The sequence below is a fragment of the Chelon labrosus genome (genome assembly GCF_963514085.1).
Source record: "Chelon labrosus genome assembly, chromosome: 7".
Classification (NCBI taxonomy): domain Eukaryota; kingdom Metazoa; phylum Chordata; class Actinopteri; order Mugiliformes; family Mugilidae; genus Chelon; species Chelon labrosus.
In genome coordinates this window covers 12,347,527-12,365,688 of record NC_140343.1, presented here as the reverse complement: position 1 = coordinate 12,365,688, position 18,162 = coordinate 12,347,527, and the positions used below count along the sequence as shown (strand labels likewise).

Here is an 18,162-nt window from a genome sequence, read left to right as displayed (position 1 = left end):
AGTATGAGAAAGTTTTATGTCCCGATTGTTTTTGTAAATGGTCTTATTCATGCCCCACAGAGACGCCATCTGTCTGGATGCTATGCTGGTAAATGAGACATGTACAGACAAATGATCCCTTTATGTTTCATCCAAATGGTGAGTGGCGTCATTTGCAGTAGCTGCATCATCAACAAATTTCAATCAAAAAAAAAAAAAAAGATGAAAATAACAAACTTCATTAATTGCAGAAGTATTAATAGAGCCTTTCAAAACCACTTCATAAATCAGAGGCCTCAGAGACGACCGGGCGGAGATGTTGCAGCAGTGCGATTGAGCGTGTACGTGGTGTTTGTGAGACTCTTTGTTTTATGTAAGCAACGGTTGTAGATAGACCCGGCAAATCGACCAATTAGCATGCAGAGACGGGGGGGGGGTCTTCACTATCTTCAACTTGAATTTACTAAAAACGTGACGACGTACGAGGAAAAGCAACTGAATTTACAGTGATGTTTCAGTATTTAGCTTTTAAAAAGAAAAAAAGATTCACTAAGAAAAAGATTACGCTCTTTTTAATCCATTTTCTGATTCTGTTTTTTCTACTTGGTTCCTACTAAAAGACTGTGTCAGTGCTGTCCATCTTATGTAAGAAAATGACAAGAGGTCGCGAGCTGTGAAGCCGCCCTTCACCTTGACATCGACTCTCCGGGTTTTTCAGTTTTATCTTAGTGTCCACTGTCACTCACACTGTTTGAGAGAGGACTCTGAAAGTGTTACGGACGTTGGTTTAATAAATTATTCAAATGTCAAACTATGGGGTTGTCGTTTATTTTCCTGTGCCACGTTACTTGGAAGATTTGTCCCTGGTCTGTTGGTAAACTGTAAACTGTTTTTCATTACTCGTTATTTTTGGTTACTTTTTGTTACTTTTTCGTTACTCATTACTTTTTGGTTACTTTTTGGTTACTCATTACTTTTCGTTACTCATTACTTTTCGTTACTCATTACTTTTCGTTACTTTTTCGTTACTTCTCGTTACTCGTTACTTTTTGTTACTTTTTCAGTAATGAGGAACGTGCAATAAACGAACAGACGAACGAAAAGTAACAAAACATAATGGGTAACAAAACATAAAGGTAAGCGAAAGATAAGATACTCATCACTGCATACTGAGACATATACACAAGTGTGACTTGCACCTCCAACTTGCAACTCAGTGATAGCCTGGATGTTGACAAAATGACACAATTCCAAAACAGGTATTACACAGAGAGACAATAAAAGCAGTCAGTATATCACAATGATTTTGCAGGATTGGTGATTGAGGATTGCTGAACTTTCAAAATAAAATTTCCAAGATGCAAAAAAGGAGCTGATGAACAGACTGTTTTGAAGCCAGGATTTTCCACGAAGGCCCCATCAGGGACCAAAGGCAGGGTCAATGGGTTTGTCAGATTCTAAAAATAAAAGTCACAAACTACTCCTTCAAAGTTCCCATTGGGGACCAAAGGCAGGGTCAATGGGTATGTCAAATTCTAAAAATAAAAGTCCCTAAGTGGTTTGCTAAACTTTCAAAATAAAATTTCCAAGATGCAAAAAGGAGCTGATGAACAGGCTGTTTTGAAGCCCCATCAGGGACCGAAGGCAGGGTCAATGGATATGTCCGGCCTAATGATATCCAGTGTTAACAGTAGTAATGCCAAAATTGTTACTGTGTCTTAGTCCCTGAAACCAGATCATTTACGATGAACCTGAGTGACTCCTGCAGCAGTGGTGTCATGTTTATTCATTCATTTTTTTGCATGTGGCACAAGACCACCATCTAGTGGAGAATATGTGTATATTGCGGAGGAATGACACATTTGAACGGCTTTTAATTCTGTTTTAAAATTCATGTTTTTTTTCATTGGATTAAATTAAAAGTAGTACTATAATAAAAGGTTTCCAACAAGGAAATGGCTAAATTAAGGAAACACATTGGCTGAGATGCTATTTTAACTAGATATAAAATTATTAAAGTAGAAAAAAAAGACGTGAGATGGTTTCAGAGTTGCAGCGAAATCACAGAGGAACCTGTGACTTCTATTTATTCCATTCTAGATACTCAAAGCAGCAGCGACGTTAACATATGTCTGACAGTTTGTGCGTTCATCTTGTTCAGCTGTCCGGGTTGTTCGAAGGAGGGGGTTCTGCAGTGGTCCGCTGGTAAGCACACAGCTGAAACACGCCTAAAAGAAAAGAAGAAATAAGTATTTATGTTTTAAATTATATGCACGGATTTCCTAATCTGATAAACGTTTAGAAAGTGAATAACATAACTGTAATTACCATTACAAATCAGGATATTACAACCAATGTCTTTGTTCTGTTTTTTTTTTTTAATTCTAGTGTTCATGTTTTGAGTTTTGTTCACGTTTCATGTTTTCAAGTTTCCTGTTTTATTTTGTTAAGTTCTTGGTTTCCTGTCTTATGTCCCTTCCCGCCTTTGTGATTGTCTTGATTAGTTTCACCTGTTTCTCGTCACCTTTCCGTCCTGTGATTTCCCGCCTTTGCAATTGTCTGCCCCGCCCTGATTGGTTTCACCTGTGTCTCCTCTGCCCTTGTGTGTATATATAGTCCTGCTTTTCCCTTTGTCCTCTGAAGCGTCATACTGTTTTCTGCTGTGTTTCCTAGCCCTGGTCTTGTTATGTTACATTCTTGTCTTCATTATATAGTGTGCAGCATGTGGGTCCTACCTCTCCTTGAAAAACCGTGACAGGAAAGGAGGGAGGAGATTTTAAATCTTGCACACAGTGGGTTTAAATATTTACATTACAATGACCGATTTGCTTGTTTTGGTGAAAACTATTGCCAGAGGTAGCTGTTTAGATCACGGCTTTGTAATCATTTCAGTAGATATATGAAGTGGTTCTGCTGTACGCAAGAGACGTTTCACAGGATCTAAATTAACAGTATCTGCCACAGACACCTGAGGTTTTTATCCTCATGCTTCCGAGTCTAAAAAGCCAAGAGTTCATTGAGCGGTTCCTTAAAGGCCAAAAAGTTAAATAGTGCTGTGTTGCACTAACATATGGCTTTTGACAGCAGTCAAAATAAATAAACACGAATGCAGCTGCTCCTGAAATGCCAAATGAATACAGTAGAAACCTGCAGCAAAAGCCAAAATGATGGCCACCCAGCCGATGATGTAGGACCAGGAAAAGCGCCAGTCCATGAAGCGTTTGCCAAAGAAAGTGACGGTCACTCCGGTGTAAATTGCCAGAGCAAGCAGGGCAAGAAAGCCTGAGGACAAAGAAAAAACAGTCCACTGAGTAAAATGTGACAACACAAAAAGAGCTGCACACTTCCAGAGGGGCATCGTCGTACTTTACTCAAGTGATCCCGCACATAAAACAAATCTGTAGTAGAAATTTAAGTAATTACTTTAAAGCTTGCAAGGCCCCAGACAAGGAAATCACCCTAAAACAACAGTAGCCTCATAAACAGATTTTCAAACCCTGCCATTTTTTTGCCTACCTGACAGGACCAGGGCGATGCCGCCTGTGCGGACCCTCCTGTTCTTTGTGCCATTCGTGAAGGCGCTCAGGCCGAGCACCACACCGGCGAAACAGCTCAACACCGCCAGTAGCATGAAGGCCCGAGTGGCGTCCCAGAAGGCTGCACACAAACAAACACTTACAGTTCAGATAAAACCCCCAAAAGGTGTTTAAAATTCTTGCGGTATAAGCAATTTTCTGTATTTTCTGCATTCTCTTTTAGTTTTTAAAAGACACTGAAATAGTTTTAAAGCTCCCAATAACTTAATTTGACGTTGAAGTGTTTTTATATATGTCTTGCACTATACCTACTGTATATACCAGCATGCAAGTCTCTTACAAAAAGTAATGACATGCGTTTCATATATTGTATTTTTCATTTCTCGGCAAACCACTTCAAATTGTTGCCGACTCATCCTGCACTCAAGGGCGTGCCCGATTTTGTTTCCAATTTTCATGTTCCATGTGCCCATCAAGACTACAAGTGCCAGACAATCAAAGCTTGGCTTTGCGGGACAGGGGGCATCTAACACATGCAGACAACACTTTTAAATGTATCAAAAATGTCTTTTCCCTCTATAGATATTTTATTAGTTCAGATATTAGACTGATGTGAGCTTTTGTCCACATCTGCTGTACTCACCTACGGTTATGGTGTGGGCATGGCATTTGTGGTTGATGCAGAACCTCCAAAGCCCCTGATTGGCGGAGCTGCCCGAGTATCGGTACTGCATCCAGAAGTCCGTTGCCGTGGAAACGATGAGAAGCACGAGGGCGGCCACGCCACAGAGCGTGCCTCCTCCTGCTAAAGAATACAGCATCGCGGGGAAGCTCGGGAGAACGCGGTCTTCCTAAACATTCAGCTTCTGTTGAGGGACAGCGGAGAAGACACATAATCCAAAATGACTCACACAATATGTCCTGAATAAATCAGCACCACCACCCTTATTTTCATCACCACATGTAACTGACTGTCCAGTTGATCTACTAAAATAAGATTTTCTCTGTTTGGATCCATGAGTACAGATGATAAACTAAAAAAATGAACCGTTCATGTAAGTTTCAAGAGGACACGTGTACCATTACATTGTACTACCACCTCTGAGTTACTATACTGTAAGTTGTGGTCAACCCAAATCTGGAAGTTTAAATCAGCCAAACGTGTGAAATTAAAAGCTTAAAAGTTTCACAAATAAATGCAAACCAGCTGCTTTTCTTTCAGTGTCTGACCCCGGTTTAGATGCAGGTTCAGATTTAAAATCAGTCACACTTGCGTCCAAATCAGAAACTTTGTGACTCCTCAAAAAGCTGTCACATAGGCCGTTGCCAGCAAAGCACTTGACCCCAAACTCCTGCATGACAATAAGCTTGCCTATCCGGCAGTTCAGACTCATTGTCCACCACTAATTCCCCTCCACGCACCACAAACTAATCTTCCAACAACGAGCAACTGAACCGTCAGCAACTGTTGCTCTCTGTCACCCGGCCAGCAAACCGCAAAGATATTTTATCCTCACTGCTACATTTTAACACTGGCAAAACTCGCACAAAGCGCATCCAAAGCAGACATATACGCCAAATGTTGCACTATAGTTGCTAGTTTTTGTCAAGTAACAAACAACAGGGTGTCAGGCTCAGTTTGAAAGCGGTACTGGTGTTATCCTCAGGCAAGACCAACACAGGTCTTAAAACTTCCTCTCTTCTATGTCTTTCTTGTTGCTCTCCAAAAGCAAGTATCCTGATTTGCCTTCTTAGTTCTCAAAGAGGATCTTCCTGGCAGTACAGTAAACGCGTCTTCTGTGCAATTCCACGTATTTTTTTCCTGATACCTCTGGTGTGGTTGGTCTCTCTCCAGGGTTGTCACTCGTAATGGAGTGCGTATCCTTTTTAAGCCCTGCACCTCTGGCTGTCATTGTCCACCTCACAAAAGAGGGAATGATCGAGCGCAGCATGTGAGTGATGCTAAATCCCCCACCCCCCTACCGCTCTCTCCTCTGCAGTTACCTCCATCCCTCTATCACTCTTGCACTTGATCTTTCTTCTTGCATGCTGCATAACATTTACCTCGACTTTTTATCTTCTTTGTTTCTCAAAAAACAGGTGATCAAACTTTTCACCCACAGAAAGTGTACGATGGGGCCATGACCCAGCCCCCACAGCTTAGCCATGCCAGCGATGGGAGTGTGCTAAGTCGGCACTGCATTGCATAGCGAAGAAAATAAGTATGTGAGCATCCTTCCTTTACATATGCATGTGTTAATCTTGCACCCAGAGGCTTTGGTGCAAACGGTGATAAATACACAAGGTGCAATAAACAAATAAACTAAAAGATTTGGGTTTTTACGTCTTTATTCCACCTGCTAGTTTCAAAATGTCCCTTAAAATATCTTTATTTAGTCAAAACCAAGAACGACATGTGTTTTTTTGACGGCCACGTTTTCGTTCTAACAGTTTGAACCCATTTGACCCTTTGGCAGTTCCCTCATTTGTGACACATTTTTGCACAAACATTGTTCAAAACAACAAAGGTGGACAGTAACGCTGAATGTGAGTCATAGCTACGGTAAATTATGGTGCATAATACAATTACCCCTGACATCAGTTCTCTCCACGCTAAACGTAAAAGTTAAAGAAGAGTTTCGGTCTTGAAAGTGCATCATTATCATTGTCTTGCCTTTAGCCTACTGACATTTTCTCTCACATATTTATTTTGTGTAAGAGACGGATGTAAAGCTATTCTTATACTGTTTCAATTTATTCCAATTAAAATCTCACACATCCTCACTCTGAAGCTCGTAACATACTCCGCGAGAAGCGAGACATTTGTTCTCGCTCCTAAGAGATTTTTCTTGTTGCGTGTGTGATTGGTCAGAAAGTGGAGAGGGCGTGGTTAATGCGGAAAAGCGGAAATGCTAGCGGCCACGCTGTGAGCTCCCAGATGCTAATAATCGCAGTGTGACTGCTATTCTTTCCTGGGTGGAGAGCGCCATACTGTGTGTGGGTGCATGCTGAATGAACGTCAAAACGACTGTCCGACATCCAAAAACAATAAGAAACGTGCCTCCCGTCTATCTCCCACATCTCCCACAATGCATAGCGCGTGTCACGTATGCAGGGCCCTATGAGGATTTCCCCGATGAGGAGTACGGTGCTTGAGTTTCTCGAGAAGTATAAATTACCAGGCCAGAAAAAAATTAATTCTTGTTCTTGCAGCCCCAGCAGCGAGAAAAAATGTCTTGCTTCTTGCGGAGTACGTAACAAGCTTGAGGCTTTGGGTCATTTTAAATGTGATATTTCAGTAGCAACTACGACAACTATGCTTCACCCTCTTTCCAAAATCATTTCTAACAGCAGCTCTAAGCTTTGGCTTTAATGTGCTAATTTGTTTGAAATTATAAATACATACATTTATTGACCAACTGGGTTAACAATGTGAACTCATACATCAATGTGTCCGTGCCAAAATTCACAAAAAATAAAACTTTAGAACCACTATTTACATTTTGTAACCCTGGAACCCAGTGTAGTGTTGTGTATTTGTCTGAGTCACATTAACAAATTACTTTCTTCTTTAATTCCAAACCTGTGCATTTCTATTTTCAATCTTTACTTAAAGCTGTTTTAAAAAAAAATCTCTTTAAAAATTCGAAACAACAAGGAAGTATGTGCAAGTATGGACAAATGATTTAAGCGAAATTGTGAGTATTTACAGTTGACAACGTCTATGAGAAAATAAAACTGTAAATAAATAATCTTTAAATTAATCCAGAAGTCCAAATATCTTTGCAGGTGTTACAAAAAGGCACATTATGATATGCATAACAAAACGTGGCTTCTATACCGCTCAGTCCAGTCACTGCTTCCTACAGAAGCAGCAGAGCTTGAAGGTGTTGTCGTGTTAAACTGACCTTCAATTTCTGTCTGAATATGTCTGACTAAAATTTAGCTAGGGAATTCGTGAGGGAAGAGCTAATTTGAAAGTGTGCTTGCAGTGAACTAGATCGTGCCGTATTATATCAGCATTTTTTACGCTGTATTTACAAAAGCCACAAGAAGACAGGTATTAAGCGAACACAGATAAATCCTATATATTTAAGTACTCAACCTCACATGGATGCCAATTGGAACAACAATAAAAGTTTCTTTGTTTCCTTTTTATGTCGTTTGCAAAATGTTACTTTCCTTTTAATCTAGTTGTAATGGCACGCAAGTCGCAAAGCCAAATGCACACACATGTAGGTACATACTCACAACGACATATGCAGTCCTATTCAAACATACACCCATATAAAACATCTTTAAAGTGACTACACTTCCGGCCTCAAATGTGCATCTGTAACACAATGTATACACACACACACGGTTAACTTTAAACTGAGCAACATGTAAAGATGCTCATGATATGTATACACACCAATACACACACACTCAGCTCTCAGCAGTGAGTGATTCCTGCTGGGAAGTTTGTGGACACTGTGATCTTGGCCTCGCTGCTCTTCCTGTTGGTAAACAGTGACTCTCAGGGGCCCGGAGCCCAGAGGACGACAGTTCGATCTGCAGACGAGGAGAGGAAGGTCCGGTCGTGTGGGTGCCACCTACACTGGATCACCTTGTCCCAGTGCTCGCCTGCCACTGTCTGAGGGAGGGGCTTCGTTAGGTCTCCTGGGGAGAGAGAAAATGGACATCAAATCGATTCAGCTTTTTAAAATACACCATTCAGGTATAACATTATGACCACCTTCCTAATATTGTTTAGGTCTCCTTTGAGCCTCCAAAACCGTTGTGACTCATCAGAGAATAGACATGGGTCTTCTGAGGGTGTCCTGTGGTGTCTGGCAACAGAATGTTCGTTAGTGGGGGTCTTTGGGTCCTATGGGTTGAAGGGAGGGGCCTCTATGGATTAGGCTTGTTCCAGGGCATCCCACAGATACTTGATCAATTTGGGATCTAGAGAATTTGGAGGCCAGGTCAACACCTTGTGCTGTCTTTCATGTTTTTTGAGTTGTTCCTAAACTGTTTTTGTGTGTGTGTGTGTGTGTGTGTGTGTGTCATCCTGCATCCTGCTGGGGATGGCTGCTGCCATCAAGGAGTGTCGTTGCTATGGGGTGGGGGTGCCTGGTCTGGTCTAAGTGGGTGGTACATGGCTAAATAACCACATAAATGCCAGGTCCAAAAGTTTCCCAGGATGGTCAGTGTTATTTACTTCTCCAGTGGTTTTAAGGGCTGACTGGTATAGATTTTATAATAGAAAAATATATCAAATGATTTATCTCATGTAACCCCTTGTGTGCAGTATCCAAATAAAGGTGTTGCTACCTTGGAGGTCACTGATGATGATTCTGTTGTCGTAGGAGCCAGTGAGGAGGTGATGGGCTCCAGGTGAGAAGCGAACAGAGCGAATGTCACTGCTGTGAGGGCGGTACGTCTGGACTATGCGGCCTCCTTTAATGTCATACAGCATGCAGGTACTGTCCTCCTGACCGGTGGCCAGCAGGCGGCCGCTGGGATCCACCGCCACTGAAGCAACTGCGCTTCCTGTGTGAGACACAGGCTTTTCTTTACCAAGACCGAAACTCAAAACCAAAAGGGGGGTTGTTAAACACACAACGAGGATATATATATATATTTACCTTCTTATTGCCTGTTACAAAAAAATTTGATGCAAACCCCAATGTTGACTTAAATCTATTTAAACCATTTTTATTATCGATTCAAATGTATAAGTTTGAATAGAAACATTATAAATAGATTTAGAGGATTGAGAAGATTTAGTGGATGTGTTTCTTAATATTATGCCTTCTTTTTTTTTTCGCATGCCACTCTACATTGCTCCAGAAATCTTCAACTGTGATGTTACTACATTAGTGTGGTTCGCAGCTGAATAAATGACCACTTCCATTGAGAACCAGTCATGATGTGACTCACCTGACCCGTGCAGAGTTGTGCCCACCACTCGAACACAGCTGGGCACCCTTAGGTCCCAGAACCGGACTGTTTTGTCCTGTGAGCCCGAGGCGATCATCCAGCCTCCCCACGTGTACAGAGTCAGAATATGACCTGTTTAAATGACATAGTCTTAAATCGATGATACTGTGTTGTATTTTAACTATGTAGAACATTGTTCTGCCATCATTTAACTATTCAGCAGTAATCATAATAGGGTTAAATATCTAATCTTCATCCTCAGTTGCAGGTGAAGTGCTGACGTACCTGTGTGTCCGCTCAGCGCATGAAGCCCCTGTCCTCTCTGGCAGTCCGTAGTATAGATGTTACAGTCTCCAGCCCCAGCACTGATCAAAATGGATCCTCCACTTTCAGGCCCTTCCATGAAGGCCAGGTCCCTAATGGTCCCATCATGCATGCTGAACTCCAGGTCTGGACCTGAGTCAGTGGCGTGCATTTGGGTTGAGACACAGGGGGTTAAAAGCTGCTCAGTAAGAGGAGACAGATGATAGTCTGCCTCCGTTGTTTTCTATACTAGAACTAAAATCTACAAAAACCATACCTGTGGCATTACAGCTGTCTGCATTGAAAGGCAAGACTTTGACGTATTTATCATTGGAGCCGGTAGCCAACAGTTGTCCACAGTGGCTCCAGGCCACACAGTAGATCGAGCCCTTGTGATGTTTGTTCCGTCTGAAGCGCACCGCCGGCTGCTTGACTGCACCAGAGCCACTGAGGGAGCAAACACATTTAAGAGACGGATGAAAAACTGCGTAGGAGGTCTAAAATCCATAAATGAGAAAAGACAGCTTGAATTTTACACATTTTGACCAATAACTCTTGAAACATTTGAACCTTTTTTAACCCTCATTTCACCGTTCCACTGACACCACTTTGCAATTTTGTCAAAAACTTATTTTCATGTTGCTTTAATTCTTAAAGTTGGTTGTAAGCATATTATCAATAGAATATTTTTGCACCAAAGTGAGCAGTTTCTTTCTTAATTATTTCTCATTAAATGCACAAATCCCCAGTGGACCTGTGTAGACAGTGTTTCCAAACATTTGTATTAAGCCATCGTACAGTTACAAGTATAATCTGGGTACTTGTGAATGGTTCTTACCTGGTGCTAAGTGTTTCAGGGTAAGCACAGACTCTCAGAGTTTTTGAGTTGGAGCCGACAGCGTAGAGTGCTCCGGAGGGATGGAAGGCCACAGCACGCACTGCCTGTGTGTCCTCCAGTTGGTTCACTTTAACAAACTGTGCTTTAGACTTCCCTGGCTGGACAAGATCAGAAAAACGATCCTTCTTATCACATGTATCAGCAAGCAACGTAAAGCTGTAAACAGGAGAAAACCTGACAGATGATTATATTAGATGTTTGGTCAGTTTGAGTTACCTCATGTGTGCTACGTGTTGCAGCAGAGCAGCCAGAGTCATCTTGGATTGTGGGACCTGATGCTCTGATTCTTTCCGCACTGATAATCATAATACACACACACACAGATCAATTTAAAAACCCATTTGTCTTCTTTTGCAGTCCAAAAGTCTGATACCCTTTTGAAATCAGCTATTAAGATATTTTATAATTAGTAGAGCATCTGCAAAGAACCACTGTCAGTCAGCAGGCTCTTACCTGTGGCTGGTAGGAACCGGGGACTCGCTGAGGGAAGGCAAGCCAGGGTTCCCAGTGCTTAACGGGGTGCTGCTGATCACCCCACCTGGCTTGTCCCTGGGCGGCCCTTTGTCAGGGGTTTGGCGGCTGCTGGACGTCCTGGGGCTTGAGGCGCTTGTGTTCCCCGTCAGTCCGTTCCACTGCTGGCCCAGTTGTGTCATGACTTCATCTCCCCTGTGGTCGATGCTCACATTCATCTCCTCCAACTTCTGAATGGATCTAGATACAAAGAACACCTCTTGTAACGCTGAAGCTGTGGCTCTAACATCACTGATACGAAATCTTCAAGTATGACTTCCCCACCTGCTGAGAAACGCCTCAGTGAGGTTGTGCTGCGCCCCGTCCTCCGGCTTCACCCCTCCTTCCAGCAGCATCTGCTGGTAAAGCTGTCTCTGCTGCTGCTTCTGTTCCAGATGTTGCTGCACGCGCATACGTTGCCTGTAATACTCCTGGATGTGCTCGGTGGAGTCATGACGCTGGATACAAACACACAGGTAGTGAGCCAGCTGGACCAAATAAAACACAGAAGATGTACAGATCCTAGTTTTACCTGAAGAAGGTAACTTTTCATATCTTGAAAAGTCTAATATTCATTATTCCTGTTGAGCACTGTGTGATTTAAAGCTTGGCAGTTCTCATTGCCACTTCACACACGCACATGCAAATGCACACACACCAGACTATAATAGACTCTTTCAATGAGCCAGTAATGACAACTCTTCCACTCCCAAGGCCTCATCCTCCATCATCCATCCCATAAAAAAGTTTTCAAGGCTCTCCAAGAAGTTTACAGTATATTCTCCGTTATGGTTCTCGCTGCTTTTCACACAATCTCATCTCGAGCTGCTTTCGTCCTCTAGATGAGACCTGGGATGAGGGATGATGGAAGCAGAAGGGCCATCTCGGGTGTGACTGCACATCAAACGTAATTATGCGCCTCTAGTGTCCATGATCTCAAACCCTTACACCGGGACAGGGGTCTGCAGGGCGTAAGTGCCCCATGCACAGGTGTGGGGAAAAAAACAAAACAACCAGGATTTATGGTGCAGTAGAGGGACTGAGACCAGGCAGTTCAGGGATTCACAGGGAATCAATTCCATGTCTCTTAAATCTGGAGTAATGGCTCCAGACGTAAAACAGGAAAATCTATGTCTGACTTTGACTCAAGTGACAACGCTTTTTCTTTTTTAATGGTTTTCATGAGTCATGAAGTCAATTGAGCCTGAGCAACCAAAGGTGTGGCTCCGCGTTCCATCAAATGTACAGATTACATTAGATGATACCCCATGATATAATAAATCTCTGGTATGTTTAAGGTCTAAACTGCACATGTTACCACCACATGTACGTAAAGGCATTACTTATGGTCTGCAGTTCAGACTACCTCATGTGGTTCTGTGCTGCAGGGTGGACCACCGTCTTTTCCAGGGGTCAGGGGGGTGCGTGTGGCGTTGGGTCCATCCAGCCCTTGTGGGTGTTTCCTAGAGTGAGAGAGATATACAGTATTTACACATAACGTGACTCAATCCGTTTGAATTCAAACTGATATAAAGTAGGAAGTACAATACACAATTCACAAAAAAAAACATCTCAAGTATAGGCCACAGACACAGCATTAGTATGAAATAATAAAAAAAAAAAACATAATTTGTGTCAGCTGAAAGAATACTTTTGTTGTTTTACATTATTTGCATAATTGTGCCCCTGTTTACAATTGCAAATCATCCTGCAGGACTCATTCCTGTTAAAGAATAGATGAAACTGAAACTCCCTCTACACCAGCAGTGCATATTAATTGTCTCCAGCAGGTGGAGCCATAGAGAACCATCATCTTAGTGATGTGATATTTTAGCTCACCTCCACTGAGCTGGTGGATTTTAAACACGAAGACCCAAGTAAAAGCTACAAAATACGAGAAAGCAAGCTTATCTTTAGTCTACACCCTTAACTCCAAGTAAGGCTCTGTGTTCTGGTTTTCAATCATTAATCGTGGTGTGCTCTGTGCAACATCGTTAACAAACAAGATTGTCCATCTCTGTTAAGGTGGGGACATTAATGGGATTAATGGTGCTTAAAGATAGTTAAACAACAACATCTACCGCTGGGTTTAACACTTTAGGTGGCAGACGGAGGGGATAAGAAAGATAAGAAAGATCTGTAAAAGAAAATCACATCACCAAATAGTTTAAAATACTGCTTCGTTTTCTTCAGCAAAACCTCATCATGTAGAAAGTGACCATGACATGATGAAATAAATCAAAATAAATCCCAAAACGTATATAATGAAATACAGCAGAGGGGATTTTGAATAGCACAGCGGGTGTTTAACAGTCTAAGTGGTTAGTTGTTGCCGATTGCGGATTAGTTGGGATTTAAATAATTCACTGGAGATGAGTCAAAAAGCAATTTCATTCTTGGGTTTATGAATCAAATGTTATTATTCAGTAATCTTTTTATCACAACAGCAAGCGTGTAGCTGACAATGACATTTGATTCAAGCATGAAATGGAATAGCTTTTGCTAAGCTATGTATTTTCCGTTTGCGTTTGCCGTTTTTTATGTTGTAAAGGGTTTTTTTGTGTTTTGTGCTATTTAAGATTCAAATGGATTCAGTTTGTGAAAGATAAAATAATTAAAAAGTTTTTATTTTTTTTTTAGATAAGAATTGAATGTTTTAATTTCATAGAGGGAATTTGTTTTGCTGCTACATGCTGTCTTTGCATGTACTGCAGAAATCTGTAGTGTCTTTCCAGTTTGCTCCATGTTACCTCTCAGGTGAATCATCCTGCTGATGCAAATTATTCTCCACCAAGCTCCGACTGAGAGCAGACTTCATGTTGGCCTCCATGCCTCTCTTGTCCTGCGCAGCCAGCCCGTGTGACAGCCCATCCAGAGCTGGGTTGAGGGATCTGGACATGTACGTGTCGGCTGAATGAGGTCTCTGACGAAAAGGTGAGGTAGGGCAGGGGGACAGGCGATTGATTAACGGCGTGAGGATGTCGGCGTGGCCGGCCTTGCTGGGCTTCACCAGCCGGTCCACGTGGATGTTGAGGATCTTCTGCTGGAAGGCGCAGGAGAAGGCACCTGGAGAGAGGTTCTGCAGCCAGGAGAGCAGCGACAAGTCCAGCTCATCACAGCCGTTCCCACAAAGCAAATCTACGCCGAGCAGCACCTCCCCCTCCGTGATCTCCTCACCCGTTGCTTTACTCTAAAAAACAGAAACAGTCAATCATAATGTACGGTTTAAAACTTGTGCTGCATGAAGAATCAAATAGAATCTAATCGACGCTTGACATTACATTAGAGGGTTTGTACCAGCCACTATGTTTATACCTTTTCATAACATTACCTGACAGAACTCGACACAGCACTCATAAAGAATGCCTTTGATGAGCAGCTGGAAGAGGCGGTTTCCGCTCGCCCTGAAGCCTGCCTCGCTCAGCTTCCTGTCTGCAGGGATGAACTCGGCCACCATGGCACAGGCCTCCTCGAAGCAGTGGACTCGTGCCGTGCTCGGGTTCCAGTCTTTGAACTCGGCGTGGTGGGTGAGGCGCGGCAGGGTAAGGAGGAGGCACAACTTGCTGTAGTCGTCCTTTGTCGGGCAGAACTCCTCCAGACTGTGGAGGCACTTGACTGCTTCTTGCATGGTGAGCTCCAGCTGTAGATGGCAGAACAGTCAGACGACCTGTGAGTCTGCTGCAGTGATTAAATGTAGGTCTATTTTATGCATCGACCAAATGCTTTTTTGGTTGATGAAGGTTGACATTTGAGCTTCACCCAAAGGCATTTTGAGTGTACCTGGATTCCTAGCTACCCGTCTTGTTAGATTATTTTGAAATTACTAATAGAATACTAGTTAATTAAATATATACATACGTTCTGAGGGTCTTCAGTAGCTGACATGGCGTTATTCACACACAAAGCTTCCAGAAACTTCTGCTTCAGAATGATGTAACGAAATCTGGAAACATAAACCTTATTATTAGTCAATGTACTTTGTGGATTAACCAGCATGGTAGGTTTTCTGAGTTGAATTCTTTTCATAGGTGTGTTTTGACCTTAAAAATGGTCTGCATTTGTGGATGGTGGTGTAAGAAACAGAGGATGTCAGTGATGTGACATGCTCACACTACTACAGTGCTGGGACTTGACCTAATTTAGTTTCTGAGGCTACCAGCCTTCCACTTTACTGGCAAATCCAGCCTGAAACAATAGTGAAGGGCAAAGTCATCACTGCTGTTTTTCATATAATATTTAAAGAACAGGCGACTCCAAAGACAGACTTGTGTTCTCTTCATAACGCCTGAAAAACAAATCAAATCCCTCTGGTCTTGAAACACATCCTACAGATTACACTTATCATCCATAAAGACTTTATATAAAACAATATATAACATGATTTCTCTCACCTTTTCTTGTCAAACTTGTCCATTCCTTCTAAGGGCTGAATGAACTGCATCACCTCCTCCCACTGGCCGTCCAGAATGAGCTGCCTGTTGAAAGCAATCAATGGGTGCAGTCGAAATAAGAAAACACTTTTGGAAACATAAACCAGTGGAAGCTGAGACATGTAAAAAATGCCAACAAATGTCTACAAAGCTTCTTCTCCTCCGTACCGCACCGCACCGCACCGCCGTCATACCTGAGGAAGAGCATGTCGTCAGAGTAGAGCCCATTGATGACGCCGCTCTCCTTCTCCAGGGCCAGCATGCTGATGTGCAGCTTCCTGGAGTTGAGGAAGTCCAGGATCACCTTGATCACCTCTGCCTCCTTGACGTTGATCGTCTCCTCTGCCGTCATGGTTACAGACCTGCGGTGGCAGCTTACACTGGCTGGAAAACAGAGAGAGGGAGTTGTAGACAGACATGTTGACAGGAAAGCTACTTCAAAATACGAAAATGTTTATGGTTCTTAAATGCAAATAGGTTGATTCGAAAAAATATTAATTAGATGCAAATACTTTAGAAACAGTTATACTATTAGACTAATTACTACAAGTGTAGAAATCTTAGCTCATTACTATGTACATGTCATTGCTGGCTCCCTGAAACCAAAGTCTATATGCTTCTACTTTGCTGGCCAAACAAAATTTAACTTATCAACCAAATAATCATTTTTGTACAAGAGAAAACCACATTTAATACATAAAAATTAGTCTTACTGAAAGGGCAGTGTGTGCAAACAACTTAACAGTTTTAGATCAATGTTAATGATGTAAACATTGACAAATTGTCCTACTACACACTGCAGCACCACTGCCTTACTATTCCTACAGGGACATCTAGTGTGTCTACTATAATAACAGCATTGAGCAGGTGGTTTAAGTACGGGACTTGTGTGGATGACCAATACGTTTATGGTACTCCGTGGCACCTCCATCACCAAATTGTAATATGCTGTGACATCCATTTAGCATTGCAAAGGACTTGCAGTGTGCATATTGTATCATGTGAATGGGAATCTGCGGCGTTTTTCCCCAGATATCCTCAATACTTCTCTGTACAGTTTTGCATGGTGATGCAGGATGCAGTTCTTATAAATGGCTGATCGCTGCAACATCACACATGCAGCTATAGCGAAACATAAAGGGATCTTCATTATTCATGATGCACAAGGCGATGATGCATCCAGGTTGCAGGGTAGCAGCCGGTGACACCGCCCTGTTCCCCGGGTGCACACAGAAACAACATCCAGATCTGGTCCAGCGGCAGGTCTGCGGCCCAAAACCTGCCAACCTCAGCACTTTGCCTAGACGCACGCAGGCACACCTTGTCTACTTAAAACTGGACACACGCAGGACAGCAGAAGAGAACAATAGGCTACCATTCATTTTCAGCCTAACGTGCGGCGTTACCGTTCAAGACTCAACCCCCGCGCTAACCACGCCACCGTGAATCCGTGCCAACTCCTCACCTGTCAGGCTGCACCGACAACGACACGCCGCATTAAAGGCGAGCTCCACCCCCCGTCTGCAGTCACCGGCTGTGACAGCGTCCACGAAGGAGAAGAAGAAAAAGAGAACAAGAAAGGGTGTTTGAATGCCGAAATCTGTCAGCGTTTCCAGAAAGCTCCCGTCTGCCTTGTTTCTCTTGTATACAGCTCGCGGTTGCCATGCGGACGCTGCCGCAAACCACCAATCAACTGTGGCAATGACGCCCCTGAGGGCACACCTCCAACATTGGAATTAAACTTTAAAAAAAAAATTCTAGGAAATTAAAAAGATAGACATGATATAACCTAACTATTTGTGATTATACAATGGCTGCATTTATGTGCAATTATTAATAAATTAAGTAAATTAAAAAATGTGTACGTTTTAATTTTTAGACGTTGACATCAGTTAGTAGTGGGATTGGTAAAATAAGCTAGCAAGAATGTTAGCATGTAGCTGAGCTAATGGTTTAAAAGAAAATTCTAGTAAAATTAAAAAGATAGGCAGGATGTAGCCAAACTATTTGTGATTATACAATGGCTATATTTATGTGCAATTATTAATAAATTAACTAAATTTAAAAATGTACGTTTTCATTTTTAGACGTTCACATCTGTTAGTAGTGGGATTGGTAAATTAAGCTAGCATGAATGTTAGCATATAGCCTAGCTAATGGTTTATTTCCCCAGGAAAATGTTGAATTCTTGAAAAAAATATCTAAAAAAGTTGGGAATCATAACTAAAAATACCATATCAAAATGTAAAAAAAATATAAAATAATATTTATTATTTTGCTACATGCTTAGCTACGTAATCTACATAAGATTTCATAAAAGGACCTTGTCACCTTATTATTTTACTATTTTTATACCCTTTGCCTTATATAATTTTTAATAATATGTGACAATTTTTCACAATGCAGATTTCTTAAGTTTTTCTTTTAAATTCACTTGGTTGTTTCTGCCATGTTCCAATCTGCAAGACAGAGCAACACAATTTAGCAATAACACAAGGCCACTTTCAGTTAGTTTGTTCAACCACCTGACCTTTTCTCTCATTTCAATTTGTCAAAGCAGAACAAGCACAGGTGTGAGTAA

At 42.0% G+C, this 18,162-nt stretch overlaps 2 protein-coding genes across 2 annotated transcripts; both read right to left on the bottom strand.

The window, feature by feature from the left end:
• Positions 1 to 2,136: 2,136 nt before the first annotated feature.
• Positions 2,137 to 4,336, bottom strand: lim2.2 (lens intrinsic membrane protein 2.2; the record flags this gene model as incomplete). Its single annotated transcript, XM_084547488.1, has 4 exons — positions 2,137 to 2,207; positions 3,127 to 3,261; positions 3,496 to 3,636; positions 4,159 to 4,336. The coding sequence occupies 4 exons, from the start codon at positions 4,334 to 4,336 to the stop codon at positions 2,137 to 2,139; spliced, it is 525 nt and encodes a 174-aa protein (XP_084403614.1).
• A 2,074-nt stretch (positions 4,337 to 6,410) lies between these two features.
• Positions 6,411 to 16,930, bottom strand: LOC311491229 (WD repeat-containing protein 47-like). The gene is made up of 15 exons (XM_084549107.1): positions 15,776 to 16,930; positions 15,543 to 15,626; positions 15,010 to 15,094; positions 14,483 to 14,791; positions 13,902 to 14,341; positions 12,518 to 12,614; positions 11,437 to 11,609; positions 11,095 to 11,352; positions 10,858 to 10,936; positions 10,582 to 10,739; positions 10,021 to 10,190; positions 9,726 to 9,896; positions 9,441 to 9,572; positions 8,832 to 9,050; positions 6,411 to 8,177 (listed from the first exon to the last, which is right to left on the bottom strand). Exons 1-15 carry the CDS (start codon positions 15,931 to 15,933, stop codon positions 8,035 to 8,037), a joined length of 2,676 nt encoding a protein of 891 aa, XP_084405233.1. The 5' UTR covers positions 15,934 to 16,930; the 3' UTR covers positions 6,411 to 8,034.
• Between the last annotated feature and the right edge of the window lie 1,232 nt (positions 16,931 to 18,162).